Raw genomic sequence first — 27,579 nt, forward strand, 5'->3', positions numbered from 1 at the left:
TCAGGGCTGATCTCCTTCAGAATGGACTGGTTGGATCTCCTTGCAGTCCAAGGGACTCTCAAGAGTCTTTTCCAACACCACAGTTAAAAAGCATCAATTCTTCAGTGCTCAGCCTTCTTCACAGTCCAACTCCCACATCCATACATGACCACATTACTTCATGGCAAACAGATGGGGAAACAGTGGCAGGCTTTATTTTGGGGGCTCCAAAATCACTGCAGATGGTGATTGCAGCCATGAAATTAAAAGACACTTACTCCTTGGAAGGAAAGTTATGACCAACGTAGACAGCATATTAAAAAGCAGAGACATTACTTTGCCAACAAAGATCCCTCTGGTCAAAGCTATGGTTTTTCCAGTAGTCATGTATGGATGTGAGAGTTGGACTATAAAGAAAGCTGAGTGCTGAAGAATTGATGCTTTTGAACTGTGGTGTTGAAGAAGGCTCTTGAAGGTCCTTTGGACTACAAGGAGATCCAACCAGTCCATCCTAAAGGAAATCAGTTCTAAATATTCACTGGAAAGACTGATGTTGAAGCTGAAACTCCAAAACTTTGGCCATCTGATGTGAAGAGCTGAATCATTTGAAAAGACCCTGATGCTGGGAAAGATTGAAGGTGAGAGAAGGGGGACGACAGAGGATGAGATGGTTGGATGGCATGACCGACTCAATGGACATGAGCTTGAGTAAACTCCGGGAGCTGGTGATGGACAGGGAGGCCTGGCGTGCTGTAGTCCATGGGGTCGCAAAGAGTTGGACATGACTGAGTGACTGAATTGAACTAGTACTAGTGAATCAGTAAACCTAAGAGTGGTCTTGGGGGTCTCCAAACATTAGTAAAATTAAAAATTTAGCCTTTGGGACAGAGTTAAGAAAAGCAGTCACAACAACTGCATATTGTCTATAAAGCAAGAATTATAATTAAATTCCTTTTTAAAATTTTATCAAAATTCTCAGAATTGAGGGTAAGTATTTAAAAAGAAAGTTACCTAAATCATGAAGAACTCTAACACTGTATAGCTCTCAAGTCAGAATTAGGAAGGAAGGGAGTAAGGAAGAAAGGAAGGAAGATTCAGCTTCAATATAGAGATGCTAAAGTATGTCCGCTTTCCCAGGACTTTGATTTTATCTTGAATTTTATCTTGAATTTCCATGTCTCCTTTTTACCTCAAAGCAAGAGACTATCCTGTTCTAGTTAATCTCTCCTTTCGGCAGGAGAGGCCCACAGGCAAGGCAGCTACCAACTGGCCGCAATACAAAAGGTTATTAACAGCCCTACAGTAAGAGATGACTTTCTCTTGTATAAACAGCAAAAAGCCCATAGGTTCATTTCTCTTGAGCACAAAGCACACAGTCTGTGACCATGTTAATGAAAGTGATTTGGCTCTCTTCGGAGGAGGATGACATCCGAAAGCATCTGTTTCAGAAACACTGCTACATGAAATGTTACAAGAAAGGTCATCAAGATTAGTCATCAGAAAATTTAATCCCAAGGGATTAGCTCTTCAAAAATGTTAAACAACTTGAAATAAAGGATCTTTGATTGGCTCCAGATTCAAAACATACCAGAAAGATATAAAAAGAATCTTGAGAAATCAGGGAAACTGAAAAACAAATGTGAATATTAGATGGTATTAAAGAATTATTTTTAATCTTCTTAGTCAGTCAGTTCAGTTGCTCAGTTGTGTCCGACTCTTTGCAATCCCATGGACTGCAGCACACTAGGCCTCCCTATCCATCACCAACTCCCGGAGTTTGCTCAAACTCATGTCCACTGAGTCGGTGATGCCATCTAACCATCTCATCCTCTGTCGTTCCCTTCTCCTCTCACCTTCAATCTTTCCCAGCATCAGGATCTTTTCAAATGAGTCACCTCTTTGCATCAGGTGACCAAAGTATTGGAGCTTCAGCTACAAATCAGTCCTTCCAATGAATATTCAGGACTGATCTCCTGTAGGATGGACTGGTTGGATCTCCTTGCAGTCCAAGGGACTCTCAAGAGTCTTCTCCAACATCACAGTTCAAAAGCATCAATTCCTTGGCACTCAACTTTCTTTATAGTCCAACTCTCACATCCATATATGTACTGGAAAAACGATACTTTTGACTAGACGGACTTTTGCTGGCAAAGTAATGTCTCTGCTTTTTAATATGCTGTCTAGGTTGGTCATAGCTTTTCTTCCAAGGAGCAAGTGTCTTTTAATTTCATGGCTGTGGTCACCATCTGCAGGGATTTTGGAGCCGCCAAAAATAAAGTCTCTCACTGTTTCCACTGTTTCCCCATCTATTCGCCATGAAGTAATGGGATCAGATGCCATGACCTTAGGTTTCTGAATGTTGAGCTTTAAGCCAACTTTTTCACTCTCCTCTTTCACTTTCATCAAGAAGCCTTTTAGTACTTCTTCAATTTCTGCCATAAGAGTGGTGTCATCTGGATATCTGAGGTTATTGATATTTCTCCCAGAAATCTTGATTCCAGCTTGTGCTTCACCCAGCCCAGCATTTCTCATGATGTACTCTGCATATAAGTTAAATAAGCAGCGTGACAATATATAGCTTTGACGTACTCCTTTCCCTATTTGGAACCAGTCTGTTGTTCCATGTCCAGTTCTAACTGTTGCTTCCTGACCTGCATACAGATTTCTCAAGAAGCAGGTCAGGTGTTCTGGTATTCCCATTTCCTTCAGTATTTTCCACAGTTTGTTGTGATTGGAAGGACTGATGCTGAAGCTGAAGCTCCAATACTTTGGCCACCTGATGCGAAGAGCTGACTCATTTGAAAAGACCCGGATGCTGGGAAAGATCGAGGGCAGGAGAAGGGGACGACAGAGGATGAGATGGTTGGTTGGCATCACTGACTCAGTGGACATGGGTTTGGGTAGACTCTGGCAGTTGGTAATGGATAGGGAGGCCTGGCACACTGCAGTTCATGGTATCGCAGTCAGACACGATTGAGCAACTAAACTGAACTGACACAGTCAAAGGCTTTGGCATAGTCAATAAAGCAGAAGTAGATGTTCTTCTGGAACTCTCTGCTTTTTCGATGATCCAACAAATGTTGGCAATTTGATCTCTGGTTCCTCTGCCTTTTCTAAATCCAGCTTGAACATCTAGAAGTTCACGGTTCACATATTGCTGAAGCCTAGCTTGAAGAATTTTGAGCATTACTTTACTAGAGTGTGAGATGAGTGCAATTGTGCGGTAGTTTGAGCATTCTTTGGCATTGCCTTTCTTTGGGATTGGAATGAAAACTGACCGTTTCCAGTCCTGTGGCCACTGCTGAGTTTTCCAAATTTGCTGGCATATTGAGTGCAGCACTTTCACAGCATCATCTTTCAGGATTTGAAATAGCTCAACTGGAATTCCATCACCTCCACTATCTTCGTTCATAGTGATACTTCCTAAGGCCCACTTGACTTCACATTCCAGGATGTCTGGCTCTAGATGAGTGATCATACCATCATGATTATCTGATTATTAATCTTCTTAGGTGTGATTTTATTGTCTTTATGTAGAATGTTATTCTTAAGAGACGCATGCTTTATTGTTTAGTGGTTAACTGTCAAAATAACTTCATCTTCTTTCAAAATCCAGGGGAAAAAATAGTCATATACATATAGACTTATACACACACAAACACGCGTGCACACACCATGTAAACATACAGACACAACCCCCAAAGGAAAACTTGTGTCCTGGCTAGATGATTCATTATTGGGTTATCTCTACTAGGTTATCTCTAGTCTAGTTGTGACATTAGACTATCTCGTAACTCTGTAGAGATAGAAGTTAATTTGCAGAAAACTGACAGTAATGCAAATAAATTCTGTCCACAGAAATGCAAACTGTATCTAGTAAAGTGCAACTATCACTCTATGACTATTGACCAGTTTTGCATCCATTTGCAAATCTATTTCCGCATTCCTATCTGACTATAAATGTATGGCATGTTGAGTTCTTATCTGAAGTACTGGGTTCATCAGTCAAATAAAGTCTTTGACAGGTGCTCATTTTATATTTGTATGAGTCATGATCTTATTATCTTTTAAAATTTATCCTTGAACAGTTTATGGGGGTCGGGGAAATTAGGTGGAAGGCAAAAAAATACTATCAATTTTTCTGTATATTTGAAAATTTTTATAATAAAAAGTTATAAATTATTATGAATTAAAACAGAACACTTAATATCAAGATTCTGGGCTTCCTGGTGGTGCTAGTGGTAAAGAACCCACCTGCCAATGCAGGAGACTGGGGTTTGATCCCTAGGTCAGGAAGATGCCCTGGAAGAGGGCAAGGCAAACCATTCCAATATTCTTGCCTGGAGAATCACATAAACAGTGGAGCCTGGAGGGCGACAGACCATAGGGTGACAAAGAGTTGGACACGACTGAAGTGACTTAGCACGCACGCACCAAGATTTCACCACAACTACTTTTTTGAAAAGTCAAACACATCTGCCCACACACACTGTACATGTATTTATATGTATAGTAGTTAAATAGATGTTGAAATCAATTAGAGACTGCTTCTGTCAATTTAGAAGCAAATATTCTACAATGTAACACTGACAGAGACTATTGTTGTTGTTGTTCAGTCACTCAGAGGTGTCCAACTCTTTGCGACCCCATGGACTGCATCATGCCAGACTTCCCTGTCTGTCACTATCTCCCCGAGTTTGCTCAAACTCATGTCCACTGAGTCAGTGATGCCATCCAACCATCGCATCTCTGTTGTCCCCTTTTCCTCCTGCCTTCAATTTTTCCCAGCATCAGGGTCTTTTCCAATGAGTCAGCTCTTCACATCAGGTGGCCAAAGTACTAGAGTTTCAGCTTCAGCATCAGTCCTTCCAATGAATATTCAGAGTTGATCTCCTTTAGGATTGACTGATTTGATCTCCTTGCTGTCCAAGAGACTCTACTTAATGAAACTTTAATTATGCTCCTCTGAATCCTCCTCCCAATCAGGCCTTGACTTTTGTACTTCTGTGTCCATCTTTGCAGTATGAAAAGGCAAAAAGATAAGACACTGAAAGATGAACTCCCCAGGTCAGTAGGTGCCCAATATGCTACTGGAGAACAATGGAGAAATAATTACAGAAAGAATGAAGAGACAGAGCCAAAGCAAAAACAACACCCAGTTGTGGATGTGACTGGTGATGGAAGTGAAGTCTGTAAAGAACAATATTGCTTAGGAACCTAGAATATTAGGTCCATGAATCAAGGTAATTTGGAAGTGGTCAAACAGGAGATGGCAAGAGTGAACATCAACATTTTAGGAATCAGTGAACTAAAATGGACTGGAATGAGTGAATTTAACTCAGATGACCATTATATCTACTACTGTGGGCAAGAATCCCTTAGAAGAAATGGAATAGCCATCATGGTCAACAAAAGAGTCCTAAATGCAGTATTTGGATGCAATCTCAAAAACGACAGAATGATCTCTGTTTGTTTCCAAGGCAAACCATTCAATATCACAGTAATCCAAGTCTATGCCCAAACCAGTAATGCTGAAGAAGCTTAAGTTGAACGGTTCTATGAAGACCTATAACTTCTAAAACTTATACCCAAAAAGATGTCCTTTTCATTATAGGGGACTGCAATGCAAAAGTAGGAAGTCAAGAGATACCTGGAGTAACAGTCAAATTTGGTCTTGGAGTACAGAATGAAGCAGGGCAAAGGCTAACAGAGTTTTGCCAAGAGAACACACTGGTCATAGCAAACACCCTCTTCTAACAACACAAGAGAAGACTCTATACATGGACATCACCAGATGGTCAATACCAAAATCAGATTGATTATATTCTTTGCAGCCAAAGATGGAGAAGCTCTATACATTCAGCAAAAACAAGACTGGGAGCTGACTGTGGCTCAGATCATGAACTCCTTATTGCCAAATTCAGACTTAAATTGAAGAAAGTGGGGAAAACCACTAGACCATTCAGGTGTGATTTAAATCAAATCCCTTATGACTATACAGTGGACATGACAAACAAATTCAAGGGATTAGATCTGAGAGACAGAGTTCCTGAAGAACTATGGATGGAGGTTCGTGACATTGTACAGGAGGCAGTGATCAAGACCATACCCAAGAAAAAGAAATGCAAAAAGGCAAAATGGTTGTCTGAGGAGGCCTTACAAATAGCTGAGAAAAGAAGAGAAGTTAAAGGCAAAGGAGAAAAGGAAAGATATACCCATCTGAATGGAGAGTTCCAAAGAATAGCAAGGAGAGATAAGAAAGTCTTCCTCAGTATCAATGCAAAGAAATAGAGGAAAACAATAGAATGGAAAAGACTAGACAACTCTTCAAGAAAATTAGAGATACCAAGGGAACATTTCATGCAAAGATGGGCACAATAAAGGACAGAAACAGTACAGACCTAACAGAAGCAGAAGTTATGAAGAAGAGGTGGCAAGAATACACAGAAGAACTATACAAAAAAGATCTTAATGACTCAGATAACCACGATGGTGTGATCACTCACCTAGAGCCAGACATCCTGGAATGTGAAGTCAAGTGGGCCTTAGGAAGTATCACTATGAATGAAGATAGTGGAGGTGATGGAATTCCAGTTGAGCTATTTCAAATCCTAAAACATGATGCTGTGAAAGTGCTGTACTCAATATGCCAGCAAATCTGGAAAACTCAGCACAGGACTGAAAAAGGTCAAATCCCAAAGAAAGGCAATGCCAAAGAATGCTATCAATTCCCAATTTTCCTTGCTGTATTCAGACTTGAGCCCAATCTCTCTCCCCCACTGCAAAACACCATCATAGTAGTCCTCCTTGAATACAGTCTTCTTTAACATGTGTCATGAATAATTTTTTCTTTAACAATATCCCTCCACATCCACCAGCAGAATGACTCAAGTTGAAAAGAGGGACAACACCAAATGTTGGCAAGGGTGTCAAGGAACCAGAGCCCTCAAACACTGCTGGTGAGAGTGTAACATGTATGATCACTCTGGAAAAGGCTAGTGGTTTCATTTAGAACTAAACATACACCTACCCTGCGATTCAACAATTCCACTTGCAGGTTTTTAACCCATGAAAGCACATGATCGTAAAAAGGCTTCTACGAGAATGTTTATAACAGCATTATTCATTATATCCAAAATCTGGCAACGGCCCAGTTGTACGTCATTAGGAGAATGGATTTAAAAAACCAACAGTGGAAAAAAAAAAACAAAAACACAACAGAAACCTTTAGAGCAAGTAGCTCAGAGGCAGTGTACCAAGCTGAGCTTGTTAAAAATATAAATTTTCAGGTCATAGATTTATCGAATTAGAAACTACTAGGATGGGGCCCACCCAGAGGATTCTTTTTAACAAGTCCTCCAGAGGATTCTGACGCATGCTTATGTTTGATAGATCAAAAAGGTTTTCTTTAATAGTCACAGTGGATTTCAGCTAAGAGGCTGATGCTTGAGTTTGACTCCAAATAGGACTTTCTTAATTTATAACTATCTTTTTTTTCAACTGCTCACCACACTTTTCTTCTTCTTAACTAGTAAAGGGTAAACAAAGGTGACAAGGTAAAACATTTCTTCTGAACAAATATCCAAATACTTTGAGTACAAGATTCAGCGGGCGGTCAGAGTTGACAGAGTCTCTGTAACCAGCTGGCGTTCCTCTCTATCAAGGCTGAGATCCTTTATGAACCCTTTATGAACCATGGGTTCTCAACCCTGGCTGCCTATTAAAAGAGCTTAAAAATACCAATGCCTGGGTCCCACCCCCAGGGGTTCTGTTTTAATTGGTTGGGGGTACAACCCTGGAGGAGGGGATGGGGAGGCCAAAGCTCCCCAGCTGATTCTAATGGTCAGCCCGATTTGAGACCACTGCCCTCACTGCCGGAGAAGGCAATGGCACCCCACTCCAGTACTCTTGCCTGGAAAATCCCATGGACGGAGGGGCCTGGTAGGCTGCAGTCCATGGGGTCACTAGGAGTCAGACACGACTGAGCGACTTCACTTTCACTTTTCACTTTCATGCATTGGAGAAGGAAATGGCAACCCACTCCAGTGTTCTTGCCTGGAGAGTCCCAGGGACGGAGAGCCTGGTGGGCTGCCGTCTATGGGGTCGCACAGAGTCGGATATGACTAAAGCGACTTAGCAGCAGCAGCAGCAGCCCTCACTGCCAATTCCTTGTTTAGAAAACCTTGTTTTAACATCAGGTGTTCCAAAGTAATGAAGGAAAATTAAGTTTAAATCATAAATGAAAATGAAAAGAAATCATTAGAAAATGAAATCACTAGAAAAGAGTTCCCAATGGCCCACAGATCCGCAGCTATGTTATCAGTAGTAACCCGCATCATTCAAAGGTCAGGCACACAGCATTACTGTGCTAGAATGTTCAGGAAGTGTCCTCTAGTAGCTTTTTTTTTTTTTTTTGCCATGCCGGGTCAGGTGTTAGTTGTGTTTAGCTACTGCATGTGGAATCCAGTTCCCTGACCAGGGACTGAACCTGGGATCCCTGCATGGGAGTACAGAGTCTTAGCAACTGGACCACCAGGGAAGTCCCTTTAGCAGCATTTTTCATTAAAGAATTCCTAACAGCCCATATACATACGAAAACGTGCTTTAAGGCAGAGATGGGAAAATCCAATATTAAAGGAAAAAACATGGACAGTAAGTGTTGCTAATAAAAACTGCCTTCCGACCTCACATCCCAAAAGTAAATAAGTAAAATCCAGGTTGATTAAACTCAAATATGAAAAACTTGAGTCAAGTGATTAAAACAGCATATAGGAGAATATCTTTATGTTCTTGGGATAGACAAAGATTTCTTCTAAAAGCCTAAACTATAAGGAAAAAGACAAAGAAGAACATAAAAATAAGCAAGATTAAAGGCAAACAAGAGCCTAGGGGAAGATATTTGAAACGTATGTAAAAGATACTATATTTTCCAAATTAAGACTGCTGACAATAAAGTCTCAGAGAGGGTGATGGCAAAATAGAACTCCGCTAATTACTTGCTCAGTCATGTCCATCTCTTTGTGACCCCATGGACTGTAGCCTACCAGGCTCCAGAAAATCCATGGGATTTTCCAGGCAAGAGGACTGCAGTGGGTTGCCATTTCCTTCTCCAGGGGATCTTCCCGATCCAGGGATGGAACCCGGGTCTCCTGCACTGTAGGCAGACGCTTTACCGTCTGGGCCAGCAGGGAAGTCCCACTAATTGTAGTACACCACTGCTGCTGCTGCTGCTAAGTCGCTTCAGTCGTGTCTGACTCTGTGCAACCCCACAGACGGCAGCCCACCAGGCTCCTCTGTCCCAGGGATTCTCCAGGCAAGAACACTGGAGTGGGTTGCCATTTCCTTCTCCAATGCATGAAAGTGAAAAGGGAGAGTGAAGTTGCTCAGTCGTGTCCGACTCTAGCGACCCCATCGACTGCAGCCTACCAGGCTCCTCCGTCCATGGGAGTTTCCAGGCAAGAGTACTGCAGTGGGGTGCCATTGCCTTCTCCAGTAGTACACCACTAATTAATGCTTAAATTGCTAGAGCCACTGTGGAGGGCAACACAGTAGCAGGTAATAACACTGAAAAGACACAGACCCTACAACCCAGCAATCCTAACTCTGCAATGGAGAGATACCTAGAGAAACCCTTGTCTGCCCTCCCAAACCTCTTTAATGTACAACATAACTTAGTCCTAACAATACATCTCTCACTTTCTCCAGTCATGAGGCAATTGGTCACTTAGGATATGGCAAAAAGGGAACATAAGAGTTCGGAGTTAAGTCTACTCATTTGTCAAAAGTTTACCCCTGCTTCTGACAGGGCACAGGCTAAGTGTTTCTATGGACAGAATGGTTTTAAGTTTACTGAAGTCAGATTACACATATTGAGGAGTCCCAGAATATGCCATCCCAAAACAGGCCTTTTTGGTATATGGATTATTTTAAGCTAAAGGCCACTGATAACCAGGAGATGAAGAAAAAGCTCTAAAAACAAGGCAATTGTAAAGTAATTAGCCTCCAATTAAAATAAATAAATTTATATTAAAAATAATAATAAAAATAAATAAAAACAAGGCATTAAGTTTCCTTTTGTAAAGATGTCTCCCTCTCCATACCAGGGGGTGGAGGACTCCTAACAACTCTAATCAATGGCGAAGGCACTGACTTAAATCTGAATGGCAAACCTAACTAAACAACTCTTGTTTACCATACTTTTCCTGGATCGTTCCCATGAGTTGTCTCCCCAGCCCCAAAGCCTAAAACCCTTTCTTTGTTTTAGCCTAAGGTGGCATATAAGGACATATAATTACCCTTTCAATGGGTGTTCCCATGTGTACATACACAATGCACATGTCAATAAATTTGTTTATTTTTCTCTTGTTAATTTGTTTTTGATCAGTCTAATTTACAGGGCCCCATCTGGAGAATCTAAGCTGGGTACTGGAAAAGATTTTTTCCTTCCCTACTATATATTTAAATGGATATACAGGAGAAGGCAATGGCAACCCACTCCAGTACTCTTGCCTGGAAAAATCCCATGGACGGAGGAGCCTGGAAGGCTGCAGTCCATGTGGTCACTGAGGGTCGGACATGACTGAGTGACTTCAACTTTCACTTTTCACTTTCCCACATTGGAGAAGGAAATGGCAACCCACTCCAGTTTTCTTGCCTGGAGAATATCAGGGACGGGGGAGCCTGGTGGGCTGCCGTCTCTGGGGTCGCACAGAGTCAGACATGACTGAAGCAACTTAGCAGCAGCACAGGCACATGTAACTTTATATAATATGAACTATTAAATATACGCGTGTGTGTGCATAGTCTATGTACACGATATAAACTAATATGTGTATCAGTTTGTGGTTTTCAACAAAGGAGAGACTACATGAGAATCTTGGGGTCAGAGATGCAGTGACTGCCCCCAAGTCCCCAAGACTTAGGTGCCATGGCAATACAAATGCAGATCTAGCCATCCGCCTGCATTCTTGACAGCTCTGTTTAAAAGACAGCTCATGGAATTTTTCTAGAAGTTCAATCGGAAGCACAGAATAATTTCCATTCATAGCTGAGTGGTTAAAAAAAAACAACTCATACATTTGGTACTTTTTCTTTCACAGCTTCTATCTAAAGCAAATTTCATGCTGCACCAACTTTCATATCATAGATCATCACTTCCCTGCTCCCTACATCTCCCCCTCTCTCCCAGAGAAGGCCCATTCCAGAAAGCAGAGTTGCTGCCTGAGATTCACGCAAATACTGAAGAAGTGGTAAAGAACCATTAATAGATTAAATATAAGAAAAGGATTCATCCTAAAACAATTATCCCTCAGAAAAAACAAGTCACCTTATAGGAAATACTTACAAAGTAACTCTTGCTGTGGGGAGTTCTTTCAATTCTTTATTTTGAATATGAACCAATTAGGGTTGATACATCAGCCTAGAAGAACCTCAGTTAAGGTTGGTTTCCGCTGTCTACAGAGGTCAGCTGATGGTATCAATGAAAGAAGACAAACACACATTTAAATGCCTGGGGATATGAGCTCACACTTCCATGTGTAAACTGCCACTGTAAACCCTTTCAAAGATCCCTTTAAAAAGTAATAAAGTGTTTAAATTGTGAAGATCAAAGATATGCATCAACTGGACACATCGTAAAATAATAATAATTGTAACTTGTGATAAAATATTCAGTTATCTTTTCCATATTCAAAAGGGATATATCTCGAAAAACTAAAAGTGTGGCCTGCAAAAACATATTCATAGGGAGGGAGGAGGGAGGAGGGTTCAGGATGGGGAACACATGTATACCTGTGGCGGATTCATTTTGATATTTGGCAAAACTAATACAATTATGTAAAGTTTAAAAATAAAATAAAATTAATTAAAAAAAAAAACATATTCATAGATCTAAGATGTAGCTCCAATGATAATAAAAACATTAAGGTCAAAGATGGATATTAAGAATTTGAAGACAATGTTTTATGAATATGAGGAGGAGAAAGAACAATATTTCTAAATTAGTGTGATTTTAATAATGTGATTTTAAATAGTATAGATACCTAAATTTATTTATTTATTTATTTTGATACCTAAATTTAAAATGTAAATCTTGTCAGTAGGCTTTTGGTTTGTTTTGTTGTCCAGTTGCTAAGTTGGGTCCAATTCTTGGCGACACCATGGGCAGCAGCACGCCAGGCTTCCCTGTCCTTCACTATCTTCTGGAGTTTCCTCAGATTCATGTCTCTTGTGTCAGCGATGCCATCCAATCATCTCATACTCTGTCATCCCCTTCTCCTCCTGCCCTCAATCTTTCCCAACCAGCATCAGGCTCTTTTCCAATGAGTTGGCTTATCCCATCAGGTGGCCAAAGGATTGGAGCTTCAGCTCCTACAAGTACGTGCATACAAGTATACTCCAAAAAGCACTTCAGGGAGCTTTTTAAAAGGAAAACTGGGAGATTTTGATACTTGCACTTTCTTATAGTTGAGCAATGTGATATATGCTGAATTTCAATAAAATAAAATTGATTCACATAACTAGCCTACTAAGCATTTAACAAGCAAAGCTCTGGTTCCTTTTATCAGAAGCATAAAAAACTAGTTAGTCTGACCATATGTAGGAACTTGTTCCACTTCCATTTAATAATCTTTCAGAGACTAGAACTTGAACCATGTCATCAGCAGGAGTCGAGGATTCGCCCCTGGATTCCCAGTGCTCCCTCCTTTAGGATCTGCAGCAGTACAATGCCTGTCACTTGCGGCCAGCTCTTTGGCCTGGCTCTCTTCATCCCATTCTACCTTCCCCTCTTCCCCATCTACCATTAGATCAGCCGCCTCATCCGTTGACCTAATTCCCTACCACAGCCAACCTGTAAGTCTTCCCTCTTAAGGGCTCCTCAAACTGACATGGCTGTCCCTCAAACTTCATCTTTACAGCCCGACCCCATCCACATCCTCCATGAAGTTGTTCTGACTCCCTCAGCCCACAACAGATCAGCTTCCACTCCCTGAAACCTCGCACAATGCAGTCAGAATTGAGCACTTCATTATATGCTCTTGTGAGTCATTCTATGATTGCTTCAGGAGTATTCTTTTTTTTCCCCTCTAAGAGAAAAGAATTCATCACCGACTCAATGGACATGAGTTTGCGCGAACTCCAAGAGATGATGAAGGACAGGGAAGCTGTATATTGTCACCCCGCTTATTTAACTTACATGCAGAGTACATCATGAGAAACACTGGGCTGGATGAAGCACAAGCTGGAATCAAGATTGCCGGGAGAAATCTCAATAACCTCAGATATGCAGATGACACCACCCTTATGGCAGAAAGTGAAGAGGAACTAAAGAGCCTCTTGATGAAAGTGAAAGAGGAGTGTGAAAAAATTGGCTTAAAGCTCAACATTCAGAAAACTAAGATCATGGCATCTGGTCCCATCACTTCTTGGGGCTGACAGTGGCTGACTTTATTTGGGGGGGGGGGCTCCAAAATCACTGCAGATGGTGATTACAGCCATGAAATTAAAAGACGCTTACTCCTTGGAAGGAAAGTTATGACCAAACTAGACAGCATATTAAAAAGCAGAGATATTACTTTGTCAACAAAGGTCCGTCTAGTCAAGGCTATGGTTTTTCCAGTGGTCATGTATGGATGTGAGAGTTCGACTATAAGGAAAGCTGAGTGCAGAAGAATTGATGTTTTTGAACTGTGGTGTTGGAGAAGACTCTTGAGAGTCCCTTAGACTGCAAGGAGACTGCAAGGACTCCAACCAGTCCATCCTAAAGGAAATCGGCCCTGGGTATTCACTGGAAGGACTGATGTTGAAGATAAACTCCAATATTTTGGCCACCTGATGCAAAGAGCTGACTCATTTGAAAAGACGCTGATGTTGGGAAAGATTGAAGGCAGGAGGAGAAGGGGACGACAGAGGATGGCATCACTGACTCAACAGACATGGGTTTGGGTGGACTCCGGGAGTTGGTGATGGACAGGGAGGCCTGGCGTGCTGCAGTTCATGGGGTTGCGAAGAGTAGGACACAACCGAGCAATGGAACAACAACAAATAATTCTTCTAGATTTCCGTCAGAATTGACTGTTACTTGACTGAATGTTGTCTAATGACATCATGCCATTTTAAGCAGAGAATGCTTTTGCCTCTGTTCAAGGGCTGTCTAAAAGGAAAATGAGAGTAGTATCTTCAGTAACAACTGCTTTTGGTAAGCCTGCTACCTCTGAGACTGTACTGGTATTACCCTACCAGCCTGAATTATGGAACATTTGCAATGGGGTGGCTGCAGATGACACAAAAAGGAAGACAATCACTAATAATACAACAACATCTTGCTTTGTGGTCATAAAAGGTCCTCTGAGCATCAGGTTCGTTGAGAAGTAAAACAGCTTGTCAAGACAGAGACCTCCAAAAGATACCCAGAATTTCAGCACTGCTCATTACCTCCACCACCACAGCCCTGAGCAAAGCCATCATCAATTCTGCAATAGCCACCTAACTGGTTTCCCTGCACCCACACTGGCCTCCTCACAGCCTACTGTCGACAGTGACCTAAATGGGCCTGCTGAAATCTCAAAAGATTGTGGCCAAATCCTCCAGTTACAGATCAGTCTGACCTCTGGTAGGAAACAGATGGCACATTCAAAGTGGGTGATCTGAGGAGAGTTCCTATCACGACACGGGGGCTAGCAGCATAGGGGTCCTTCACCCCCTTCTAAACCTGAAGAATGAAGAGAAGGAGTGGAGGAGGAGGCAGAGCGCTCCATGGAGGAGACAATTAGGGATTGATCTTAAACCTAGAGACAGCCCCACCCAGACAATTCTTTGAGAAGAGAATACAGACGCCCATCTCATCCTTCTCTCTCACTCATCCCCTACTAATACTCCCTGTGGGTAAATGCAACCAGAAGTCAGAAAGCAAGGCTGCCTGTCAGTGCAGGTCTGCCTACTGGGACCTACAGAGCAGGTTAGAAAAGGGTGGAGTGGCTCTGGAGAGGTAAATGGAAGCTATTCAGCCAAATGGCTTCCCATCTCAATCAGAATATCTGAAAGACAAGATCCAACCTCAGCTCCTATTCCATTTGCTAACCTCTCTGCTCAGTGGCTCTCCACTCACCAGGCATACCCCTGCCTCCGGTACCCTGTACTTGCTGCCTTCTCTGCCCAGAATGCTTTTCCCCCAAATACAGGCATCGCTTGTCCCCTCACCTACTTCAGGTCTCAGCCGAAACATCACATCAGCAGCAGCTTCCTTTATCACCACCATATATAAAACCTCCCTGCTCCTACCCTATCCATCCGACACATTCCATCTCCCTTATGCTGCTTTCTTTTTCTCCACAGCATTTCTCTCTAACATTAGATAGAGATGGATGGACGGACACTTTTTTTTCTCTCCTTTTTAATTTACTGCCTTCCCAGCCTAGAACAAAAGTTTCATAAAGGCATCAACTCAGCTTCTTTTGTTCACTCCCTTATGTCCAGCATCTAGAATAGTGCCTGGCACAAAGAAGGCACTCAAGTATTTGTTGGTAAATAAAAAAATGAGTGAATGCAATGAAAAACCCAGAGCTAAGGACTCTTTCCACTGTTTAGAAGTTTAACTTCTATTATCAAAGTATTGTTAAGCAAATAGTCTCCTGATAATCAGATGGGAAGCAGGTGACAAGGACTTGTTTTTACTGGCAATGGCACAAAATTGAGCTCTGTCAGTAAATCCTTAAATATAAATGGAATCTTCAAGCAGAACCAAAGGAATAACAGTAGTATCTTCTGTAAACAACTCCTAGCAAGGTTGTTTTTTCTATGACTATATAATCATTAACCTACCAACCTGGTCCTTCTCTAAGACTCGGTCTTCTCATTCATTAAATGCATAAGAATTGAATGATATATTGGGTATGGAAAATATATGCCCAATAAATGGATACTAAAATGATTATTAAAACTACTGAGGCAGCTATGAGAATGAGATACTATGTTATCTTCCCATGATCTGGAACTGTTTATCCTAGACTTAAAATGTGAGCTGGAACAACAACATGGAAAAGAAATGTAAGATGCTTTACTCTCCACCACACAGTTGGGCCTAGATTTGAAAGACATCCTAATAGTACCCATGTTCCATATCAGAACCTAGTTTCCACACCTGGTCCAGACACTGGCCAACACTTCTGTAGACCAGAACTGTGTTGCATCCATTTCTGCATCCTTCATTATACCTAAGCACTTAGAATGTAAGTGCTGGGTTTTCCCTGATAGAAACTAAGCAGGGCCTCAACTGAAAAAAAAAAAAAAAAAAAACGTAGTGCAGGCAAAAGGGAAAGAACAGATCAGTAAAGTCCCTGATAATGTTCCTTTTTTTGACTTACCCCTCTAACCCTGGACGTCTCTGTTCTCCTCTGTAAATTAGACCAAATTCTGATGCCCTTTTTTCCACTAACATCTTATCTATCCATAGCCTTATCTGCTGGGTCAATTCAATTAACTGTACAAAAGGTGATCCTATAGTCTTAGGTCAGATAATAAAAAAAGGGTTGACCTGGATCAATTCAACAATCCATTACTTAGGAATACTGCCAAGATCCTGGAGCTTTTTTGTTGATGGGAGATTTCTCTGCAATCCTTTGCAAAAGACTTCTGTAGAAGGACACACTGGTGGGCTAAATAACCTGGGATGCTAGATTCAAAAGGTAAGTTCCCTTTCTACCCTAAAACCCACGAAGCTTAGATCTCCAGTTAAAATATTCCCTCTCCTACTGAATGTATAAGTGTGTATTCAAACCCTTGTTTTGTTATTATAGTCAATACTTATAGTCAATACAATATAATACTTATCATTACTAATTTTACCAAAATTGAGGCTTCCAACCTCAGGTATGAAAATCAAAGGTTAAGCCTGGAGACTAATGTTACTAAGAGATCTTATTTTTAGTAAGCAGTCTAATGCTTATTTGTTGGTGCTAAAAAGAATCGTTCTGATCATTTCTAGTGACAGATGGGTAAGCATTTCCACAATAACTTACTTGGGAACAATTCCAATTGGAGGATGAGAAGAAAAACAAAACCATAGTTCACTACTCATTCCCCAGATACATTTCAAAGTGACAGGTTCTATCTACTTCGAGGCTGCAGTGAATGGCAAGAAGTTCAAAATGCATAGTCTTATTACAGTCTTACTTCCCAAACTGTATTATTTTCCAGTCTGTCTACCCTAGCCGGGTTCTGCAGTGCTCAAGATCAGTGACTATTTTATTTCTTTGTATTTCCAGCATTCAACATTTTGTCCAACACATTGCTGGTGCTCATATGATAGAAAAACTACTAAAATGCCCACCCATGATGCAGGCCTCAAATCTGGCACTGCAGCTCAGAAATTAAACAGAACCTGGAACTGTTTAGGTAACTGTTGACCGAAACCACCCGCCTTGGCCAAGCCCACTTGCCCAAGCTGTCTCACAAAAGGAGGTCCCATGGTGCTTCGACCAAAAACTAACTGGGAGAATTCAGAAGGGGCCAAAAGAGGAAGGAGATGACCAATCTCCCAGAGTCCTTCTCCCTGGAATCCATCTTGGCTGAGAGATGCACGTGCCACCAGGAAGGACCCTGAATCAGACTATGCGGCAAGCGAGATGATTAGCCAGACAACCTGGAAACGAATCCCATGACCATAAAACCTGAGACCGGTCGCCACATGGCAGTGAGGCTCTTCTAGGCTCCCTGACCCTGCTACTCTCCACCCAGAGGCCTCTTCCCAGTAACGCTTCTTGCTTTGTTAGCAGATGTGCCTCCTCCAACTATTCATTTCTTGGTGGTAGACAAGAGTCCACTCTCAGGCCCTGGAAGGGATCCCCCTTCCTGTAACAACAGGCAATTCTGGTGGGACCCCTTTGCTACGACTGACCGCCTAACCACTTGGGGAACTCAGGGACCAGCTCACTCACCCACAGACCAGACCCAACAGCTGCTACCAGAGCCCTTTTGTCCCCGGCCTCCCCCTGATAGAGATGACTGGCCAGAGTGCCCCGACCAGATAACAAACAAGAGACTTTGTTGACCTTTTTTCCCTTCCCTCTCTCTTTTCAATCCCTCCTATCCTACCCTCCTTTCTTCTGTCCTGGTACTGGACACAGAAGTCTGATTGAAGGGCCTCAGCCTGAGCTGAGGGACGGAGCCTGATCACCTCTGGTGGGCAGAGAACTCCAATGATCTTACCTGGTTTCTGATAGGGCCAAGTTCCCATCCTTCCTTCCTATAAGCCCAGGAAAAATCCCTCTAATGCCTGGGCATCTGTAGGTGTCAGGAGACGTCCATAAGGCCACCCCTTTTTGTCCCGCCTTCTTCCTCTCTTCTTTCAATCTGTCCTCCTTTCCTCCCTTTGAAATCTTTGGCAACCTGAGATATTCCCATTTCCTGTTTGTCAGTACTGAGGTTTTGTGTCTCTGTAGGAGGTTTTCTGAGCGACTGCAATCTTGTGATGAAGGAAGTGTCTGATTACAAAACGGTGCCTATATGTGTGCTCTACTCTGTGTCCTGGGTTGTGATTTATGATGGCCATTCTGCTTTGTGACATGGGAAAGTCCGGTTCTGTCCACTGCAGAGCCCTCTTAGATGAATGCTGTCTGACTAGAAGGATTTTACCTATGAGCCTATGAAGAAGATGATATTTTATTAAGAGATTAAGATGATACTTTATTATAGTCCTGTGTAGCCACAATATGGGAGAAGGAAATGGCACCCACTCCAGTACTGTTGCCCGGAAAATCCCATGGATGGAGGAGCCTGGTAGGCTGCAGTCCATGGGGTCGCACAGAGTCGGACACGGCTGAAGCGACTTAGCAGCTGCAGCCACAATATTCTTCAGGCTCCAGAAAAACTGGTTTGGTGAAACTCTTAAAATTCCAGAACTGGTTATTTTTGTATATATGGTTAGAAAAAAAGAAAGCTTGATGAAACATCTTTTCAGAATTCTGACTTTGTGGGAACAAATTCTTCTAGGAGAACTTGCTTTTCTCACCCTGTACCTTGAGACCATGGCTCTCAGGATTATTTATCTTATCTAGATGATCACTAATTCTTGAGACTTAGGGGGGGAAAAAAAAGAGGAAAGAAGCTACTGAATTTTATGTTGTAATAGCTGATTCATGATTAAGTTTAAAAAATGAATCTATGAGTTCTCTGGTTGTATCTGTCTAAATGTCAGTGTACATTATACATATGTCCTTACCTTTGGATGGTGTTATCAAATACCATCCAAATTATCAAATGGTATTATCAAAATTAATTTGTCAATGAGCTCTACTTAATTGGCTTAAACAAAATTAAATGCTTATGTAAGTTCTCAAAAATACAGAAAATTACTGGTCAGAATTAATTTCAGATTTACAAGTACTGGGAAATATTCAGTATGAAATTAGTATCTGGTATTAAACCTTGTTTGTTGATTTAATTAACACAGACAAGTCTTTAGAGTTATTAAAGTATAATACCCTTATTGTACCTAGGTTTGATAGAAGTCAAATAAATAATAAATACATAAATTTTTTAAATAGATATTTTAAAAAAGCAAATGTTTTTAGAAACTATCACAGGCATTTATGTTCACCAATCTACAGAATATTAATTTAGAAGACATCATAATTGGTTACTTTCTCAGTTTTCACTAGAAATTAACGTTTTTAAGAGTTGAGAACTCTATAATTTAAATATGTAATTAGGGAAGAATTTCAGTATATAGTAGGAAAATAGGATGTGTGTTTTCAATGAACAAGGTATGAGGAATGGAATTGCATTTTATTAGGGGAAAAGACATAGAAGGCAATGGCACCCCATTCCAGTACTCTGGCCTGGAAAATCCCATGGATGGAGAAGCCTGGTAGGCTGCAGTCCATGAGGTCACCAAAGAGTTGGACACGACTGAGAGACTTCACTTTCACTTTTCACTTTCATGCATTGGAGAAGGAAATGGCAACCCACTCCAGTGTTCTTGCCTGGAGAATCCCAGGGACCGGGGAGCCTGGTGGGCTGCCGCCTACGGGGTCGCACAGAGTCGGACACGACTGAAGCGACTTAGCAGCAGCAGGGGAAAAGAAAGTGAGTCTGTCTTAGAGCTGGTTGTTTCTGTACGGAGAAGAGCATGGGGAACAGATTAACATGGGGGATACAGACCATGGGGATACAGACCATCCTGAGGATGGTCAGGATTGGCTACGGTTAGACTGAAGTTAATTGAATTTTGTTGTTAAAGGCAAGCTGGTGCAAGACTAGATTTGCTTTTCACTCTCCATTAAGAAAACAAAATTTCCTTTGAATGTTGTTTTGATAACAGGTTGTGTGAGTTTCTGTGCCTTGCTGTTGAGATCTCTTGCAACTTTGGTTAGGGAATAAGTATTATCTGCCAGTGACCTATGCTCTTACTTGACCAAGTGTTTTGAAATTTTTGACAAACTTCCCACATACCAAATTTTGATTAAAGTTCTTTTGACCTCCAGCTAACTTTGGGACATTTTAGAGGGTCTCTGAGGCATCTTGGAGAGAAGTATTTAACTAGTAGTATTTGATATATTAGATTACACGGACAGCATCATCACATGAGTGATAAACCTACTTAGAATATATGTATATGTATATGTATGTATAAATATTATTAATATAGACATTCTAAAAATTGTATAATTCTTTTAAATTTGGGTATGTCCTGATATCGGGCTTCCCAGGTGTTGCTAGTGGTAAAGAACTCGCCTGCCAATGTAAGAGACGTGCGTTCAATCCCTGGGTATGGAAGATCCCCTGGAGGAGGGCATGGCAACCTATTCCAGTATTCTTACCTGGAAAACCCCACGGGCAGAAGAGTCTGGCGGGCTACAGTCCATGGGGTCAAAGAGTCAGACATGACTGAAGTGACTTAGCACAACATCCTGATATCATGTTATAATTTAAGCTGTTATTTTAAAATGTGTATCACAGCAATAACTAAGTTTCTCTCATCAATTACATTGTGATCAAATGTTTAACCATGACTTTTTAAGTCTTTCTCTCATTTATAGACAATTATTGTACTCTGATAAATCTCAGATTATACAGGGGAACTGGGTAAGAGAAAAAAATCCTAATTAAAAAAATCTGATGGCTTCATTAAAAGTTAACAAAAAGGATTAGTTACATAGATTTGAGTAAACTAATTAATGTGGTTATAATTTTTATGGTTTCTGTCTGAAACATTATTAGTTTTTAATCTGTGTTTTCCAGATGTAAAGAAACACTCTCAGACTTCTCTGGTGGTACAGTGGATACGAATCCGCCTGCCAATGCAGGGGACACAGGCTCAGTCCCTTGTCCGAGAGGATTCTACATGCCATGGAGCAACTAAAGCCCATGTGCCGCAACTACTGATCCTGTGCTCTAGAGACCACAAGCCACAGCAAATAAGACCTAGCACAACCAAAAATAAATTAATTAAAAAATAAGAAACCCCTTCAAACTAATTATGACTTACAGCAAATTCGTAAATTATACCTTTATAAGCAGAATTAAAATATTTCTCTTTTCTCTCTACCTGAGCTCTCTGGAGATTGGAAACTCTTAGGTTCCTAGCAACTTCATCAGATAAATTAGGAAGGCCACCTCCTAACAGGTACAGGAATCTCAAGGTATTCTGTGGACCTCAAAAAGGGAGGAATTCACTTAAATCTACAAGGCAAAATCTGTGATAAAAGCCCTCGGTGTGGCCTTCCTGGCCTCGGGAGGACTTTTATCAATGAATCAGATTTAATTTGAGGACAAATTAATTTTGATTTGGCTATATTTGATTAAAAAATGAGTGTGATTTTAGAGAAAAAGACGTTCCAATAGACACTAAAGTCTGTTTATTGAGGCCTATATTCACTAAGATCCATTTATCACATAATTCCTTGCTGTTACAATGTTACATTGCTGCAAAGTTTAATTGAATTATTAAAAAGGCACACTTTGTTTCTGAAGCTTAACTCAGTAATCTATCTTTGGATGATGGTAAGATGTTCCATGATCTGCAACCAGAAGGTTAGCATATGGTCATTTAAACGTAAAGGCTCCCTTATTTTGGTAACAATTAAAGGTTTCCGAGGTGGTGCAGTGATAATAAAATCTGCCTGCCAATGAAGGAAACATGGGAGACGTAGGTTCGATCCCTGGGTCAGGAAGATCCCCTGGAATAGGAAATGGTAACCCACTCCAATATTCTTGCTTGGAAAATTCCATGGACAGAAGAGCCTGGCAGGCTACACAGTCCATAGGGTCGCAAAGAGCTGGACATGACTGAGCATGCACACAACGCATCACCAAACCACTAGGGACAACCAGACTAGTACTACTAGGAAATCCGGCTGGGTGCTTTAGGGACAATGCCAATATATAATTTCCCTTGAAGATAAAGACTGATACAAAGCAGATTAAATCAGATGACCTGGGATATACCGGGCTGCACCTAATAGAAGCTCTTGACTTAAATTTTAATTTGTGACCTTACTAATACTGCCAGCTGTACTATTTTTTTTTTTATATTGCCTGTTTTACAAAACTGTTGTTTCTTGCATTTACAAATGTGTGACTGAGCCCCTGATAAAATGATGATACGTAGTTCCATGTGAGATCAATGATTATAAAAGCATAACTCTAGATATAGGAAGAAGCAACAAGAAGGAATATTGTCCTGGACCATAAGAGACTAAGGTGGCCTAGAGACTTCTGGCCACTGTTAATAAGGCCTAGGCCAGTAATAGCACACTAAGTGGCCCATCAGTGAAACCTTCACCAGACCTGGAAACGAGCATTCCAAGCACTGTGGGACAAAATGGTCATGAAATGCCCCCCAAACTATGATCGAATTTATGACCCTGAAGGGGCCCTGCCAACTGAAAGTTGGCACTTGCCATCTGCCTCTGCAACAATGCGGTCACTGGGCACTTCGGCCACTGACCTTCAACACATCCCGAAAGGAGTTCAGTGTGGAGATCAAGGATGAGATGCTCTGTGCGCTGGAAAAACTGACAGAACAGGCCTTCAGATAGTTATAGTTTCAAGAGATTTTATGAGCCCAAATTCTTATATCATCTCATACCTAGATAACACTAAAATTATCAGTGACACCTACTTTGGCCAATTAAGGAGAAAAATGAAACTGAAAGTCAAAATGGAGTCGCTGTGGTTGAGACATTTAAGGTTATTAATACTAGGAGGCATTATGGATGTGATTTCAGACAAGGCCATGTACTGCTGAGAACTTGAGTTTTCTGAGCTGTGTCAGACATGGGATGTCACTGGCATTTCTCAAAACAATGTCCGCTGGTGACTGGTAGGTGCAACCTTATGGTTTCAAGGTATCCTCTTGTAACTAAAAAAATGAAAGTGCTTTAGATCAGATATTAACAAAAAGAAGAAATATATGTGTAGTGGCCGATAGCTCCTGTTACATTAATGCTACATCAGAAGTTAAAACTTACTTAGGTACAATTAGACAACTGGTTTCAAGTCTCCCAAAGGTGCGAGGTTCAGAAAGGGTTTCAAGCTTATTCTTCTTAATACCTCAGGGAATGAGATTTATTTTGTCTAGTCCAGGTTTCATTCCTCTAATTACTTCTAATTAAGTCTGTTACACCAAAATGGTGGAACAAAGGATTGAGATCTTAATAATAAGAGACTCAGATCCAGTACCTGGAACTCAGAAACATTTCCAATTCAGTGTCTGGTCCGTAAATTGAGACAAGACTATGCCCCATTTTAACAGGAATTTGCCAGTGCTATTGTTGTCCCATTCCCTGAAAGACTAAGAAGTATCAAAGAAGGGACTGAAACTGAGCAGGAATCTGTGAGGCTCCCCAGTACAAATCCTTTCTGTGTTTCCTGTTTGTAGGTTATATAGGTTTCATTCAGCCTCCAAGACCTTCACTGAGTTCCAAAGGGCAGATTCAAACAGTTGCTAATCAGGGAAGGGAGAGGATACAGAAATAGGGGAGGAACAGCCAAGTGGTGGGACAGCCTTGGGGCAGAGTCCTGGTTCCTACTCTAGGAGCATGCATAACTGTATCTTTGAGTTCTTTTGACAAACTGCCCCCCCTCCCCAACACACCAAAGTGGAGGATGGTAACTTCAGGCTGAGCCCAAGATTCCTGGCACACCATACCTCACCACCCACCAATCAGAAGAAAGTCACACACTCGGCAGCCCTCACCCCAAATGTTGCCTTTCTTTCCCCCCTCTCCCCCCTGCCCTGCAATGAACATCCTGTTAGGCCTCCTGTTTAGCCCCTGTTTCATCTGCTTACAAGGTTTATCTCTGACAGAGTCCAACAGTTTCAGGCCAAATTGTTACTATAAGGGTGGAAGTCAGTTTTAGACACAGAATACCTAGATTTAGATCAGGCAGAGAGAGATTTCTACTCTAGAAGGAAATGGCAACCCACTCCAGTGTTCCTGCCTGGAGAATCCCAGGGACGGGGGAGCCTGGTGGGCTGCCGTCTACGGGGTCGCACAAAGTCGGACACGATTGAAGCGACTTAGCAGCAGCAGCAGCAAAGAAGGTGCCCACTCCCAATAGGAAATAGCTACAGAAGAAAGAAACCTCTGCCCCAATTCCCAAGAAGTATGTTGAGTATGAAGTGTCTCCGGGGGAGTTAGGTAAGTGTTGACCAAAATAACCCAACTTGGCCAACAAGAGGTCCCCATAAGGAACGTGGTGCTTCAGACAAAAACTAACCAGGAGAATTCAGGAGAGGCTCACCGATAGATAAGACCAACCTCCCAGAGTCTCCCTGGAATCCATCTTGGCTGAGAGATGCATGCCAAAAAAGGACCCTGAGTTAGGCTATGAAGCAAGCAACATGATTGGCCAGAGACAACCTAGAAACTAATCCCAATACCATAAAACCTGAAACTGTGAGCCACACGTGGCAGACCAGTTCCCCTGAGTTCCTTTACCCTGCTGCTCTTCACCCAGGCACCGTTTTCTCAGTAAAGTCTCTTGCTCTGTCAGCACATGTGTCTCCTTAGACAATTCATTTCCGAGTGTTAGGCAAAAGCCCACTATCAGGCCCTACAAAGGATCCCCCTTCCTACAACAGAACGGCATGACCACATTCTTGCCAATTCTCTTCCCCTTCTTTGTCCCACAACTACCATCAGGCTGTAGAAAGTGAACTCTCCATCAGAGAACCTCCCAATGTCAGGCAGAAAGGAGTGGGCTGTAAATCCGCTTGGGCTGCTTCAGTCCTCCAGGTACAGAACAAGATTCTCTCTGCTCCCCAAGGCTTAGGTACTGTTCTCTCGCTCCAGCTTTGACATCGACCCCTCCCCAACCTGGGCCAAAAAACCTCCACTCCCCCAACCCAAGCCTGGGCGCCCGGAGCTCCCCAAAGGGGAAGCGCCGCGGTGCACCGTGGGAGCTGTAGTTCCCAGGTGAGTTCCGCGCCCCAGCAGCCCTGAGGACCGGACTCCCGCTCCCAGAAGCCCGCGCGCGGGCGCCTCGCCCAGTCAAGCCACCTCACCTGTTCTATGGACGTGACTGTTTCCACCGAGTCGTCCTGCAACCGCTCCCGCGCGTGCTCTGGCCTCAGACTGTACAGCGGTTCTGACCAGATAGGGGAGGAAGATGGAGGGCAACAGTAGGTGAAGGAACTCGGAGAAGCCATGATCCGGAAAGCAGCAGGCGGTGTATAGGGCTCAGCTTCGAAACCACAACGCGCATTGAAACTCGAGCGGGCTAGGGCGCTACGGTGAGCGGGTAGAGTCAAAAGATTCTGAACGCGAATTGCTCCTGCCACCTACACATCTTCAGGGAGTGGGATGCTGCCGCCCCCCTCTGGGCAAAGGGTTTGCTGCAAGAGGCTCAGTTTCCAAGCGGCAGGGAAGAATGTGTACGTCCGAATTTCATTTCACACACACCCCTCTTTTCAACATTCTGCTCATTCTCACTTAATTGTTATGTCAGTAGTTTGCAGTTGCGGGTGCCCAAGAGCCCAATGAGTGTAACTCTTAAAGCATTTCTGACAGCTCTCCTGACTGTCTTAATCATGCTATTACGAATAGAATTATTGTTCACCTTCGGGTACATGACAGCCGCCCGGGAGAAGCCAGCGAGTAGCTTCTCCACAAAGGCATCACCATCTCCGCATGCAGTGATGGAAGAAAGGGGCACTATAATTTTCTCTATCTCATTGGGGTTACAGTGCGGTAGCAGAAACTAAAACGCAGTAGAAGGAACAAGTATAAGTCAAACAACCAAGAAATATTCACTCATTTATTTAGAAATTTCAAATGAAGTACCTACTATATGTCAGGGCACCCGTGCTAGGTCGCAGGAATACAAAAGTGAGCAAAACAAATCAGGTCCTTGCCCATGGGAATCCTACAGTCTGGTAGAATTGACAGAATTAAGTGAATGAACACAATAAATACATGAAGACTTGTGATAAATTGTATGAAGGAAAATAACAGGATCTGTGAAAGTAAAGGAGGAGGGGACTGATTAGACTGGCTGGTCGCCCCAAGCCTCTCCGAGTAAGTGACATGTAGAATGAGACTTGAAGGATGACAAGGAGCCATCGCACGTGAACAACATCCAAGAAGAGCCTCACAAGAGAAAGGAACAGCACGTTTGAGAGAACATGCAATAAATATGCTCATGTGTGTTTGTATTCAATCTGATATTTAATCTGAAGGTGTTCCAAATAAAAGAAATTCCTCTTAAGTGGGGTCAATCATCATATACATCTCCATTAAATGTTCAAGTTGTGATTTTAGGAAAACCCTGCTACCTTTGGGCAAGCGATAGAAGAGACCCTCTTTCAGGGACCCACAACAAAAAGACTACTCCAAAATTATAATACCAAGAGGTTAAATTATTTAGAGTCGGGGTGGGGGCTTGGAGGTTTGAGATGACAAGATGATAACAGACTTTCCAGATAGACTTGGACACAAGATCCATTTCCGGCTCAGAGGATTTTACTCTGTTCCCACTCAATTCCAAGTCACATGTCTAGGACCCAGGAAACCGTGGTATGATATTTCACAACCAGCCATCCCCCTGTTCTCAGTGTCTAAAGATGAGGCCGGGAGGCCCAGAGGCCCAAGGTAGGTAAACACTATCACCATGTCCATTTTAGAGGTGCTGTTGTTGGGTGAAGTCCTGGAGGTGCCAGAATATTTCTAAATCTGGGAATAAGTAGGACTGTGTGGGTTAGAGTCATGGATATAGCTGTACAACATGAAATGGTCCCTGTTCTTCCCTCTGTATTGGCATCTTATTGCCTTTTATTTCTGTTTTGGAAAAAAAGATCTGTTAAGGTCTGGGTCAAATCTAAGAACTCCACCATCTTTGTAAAGAGTTGTTTTACTACCTAAAAATTTAAATTGAGCTACTGGACGAGTTACTGGAACAATTCTGTAACAAATTATAACATCTGTTGCAAGTGCACCTAAAGCAATTGCAAATTGTATTCAAGAAATAGAAATCTATTTCTGAATGCAGTCTCCTGCACAGTGGGATCTGAAAGAGGTTAATAGGGAGGAAGCAAGAGCCTCCTGAAGGATAGTCTCTTTATGTGCTGCTCAGTGAACTAAGTGCTGAGGAGACAGTGGT

At 42.1% G+C, this 27,579-nt stretch overlaps 1 protein-coding gene across 2 annotated transcripts in view; it reads right to left on the reverse strand.

Moving 5' to 3' along the window:
- FNTB (farnesyltransferase, CAAX box, subunit beta) overlaps window positions 1–25,721 on the reverse strand; it is an 80,492-nt gene extending 54,771 nt beyond the window's left edge. The window contains exon 1 of one of the 2 annotated variants that reach the window (XR_011465611.1): window positions 25,487–25,721. Coding sequence is in view for 1 of the 2 variants with exons in the window: in XM_005909765.2 (XP_005909827.1) it covers window positions 25,487–25,630 (144 nt within the window). In the remaining variant the exon portion in view is untranslated. The remainder of the gene's footprint in view (window positions 1–25,486) is intronic. The other variant, XM_005909765.2, reaches the window with a different exon arrangement.
- Between the last annotated feature and the right edge of the window lie 1,858 nt (window positions 25,722–27,579).

Source organism: Bos mutus, chromosome 10, assembly GCF_027580195.1.
Source record: "Bos mutus isolate GX-2022 chromosome 10, NWIPB_WYAK_1.1, whole genome shotgun sequence".
Classification (NCBI taxonomy): domain Eukaryota; kingdom Metazoa; phylum Chordata; class Mammalia; order Artiodactyla; family Bovidae; genus Bos; species Bos mutus.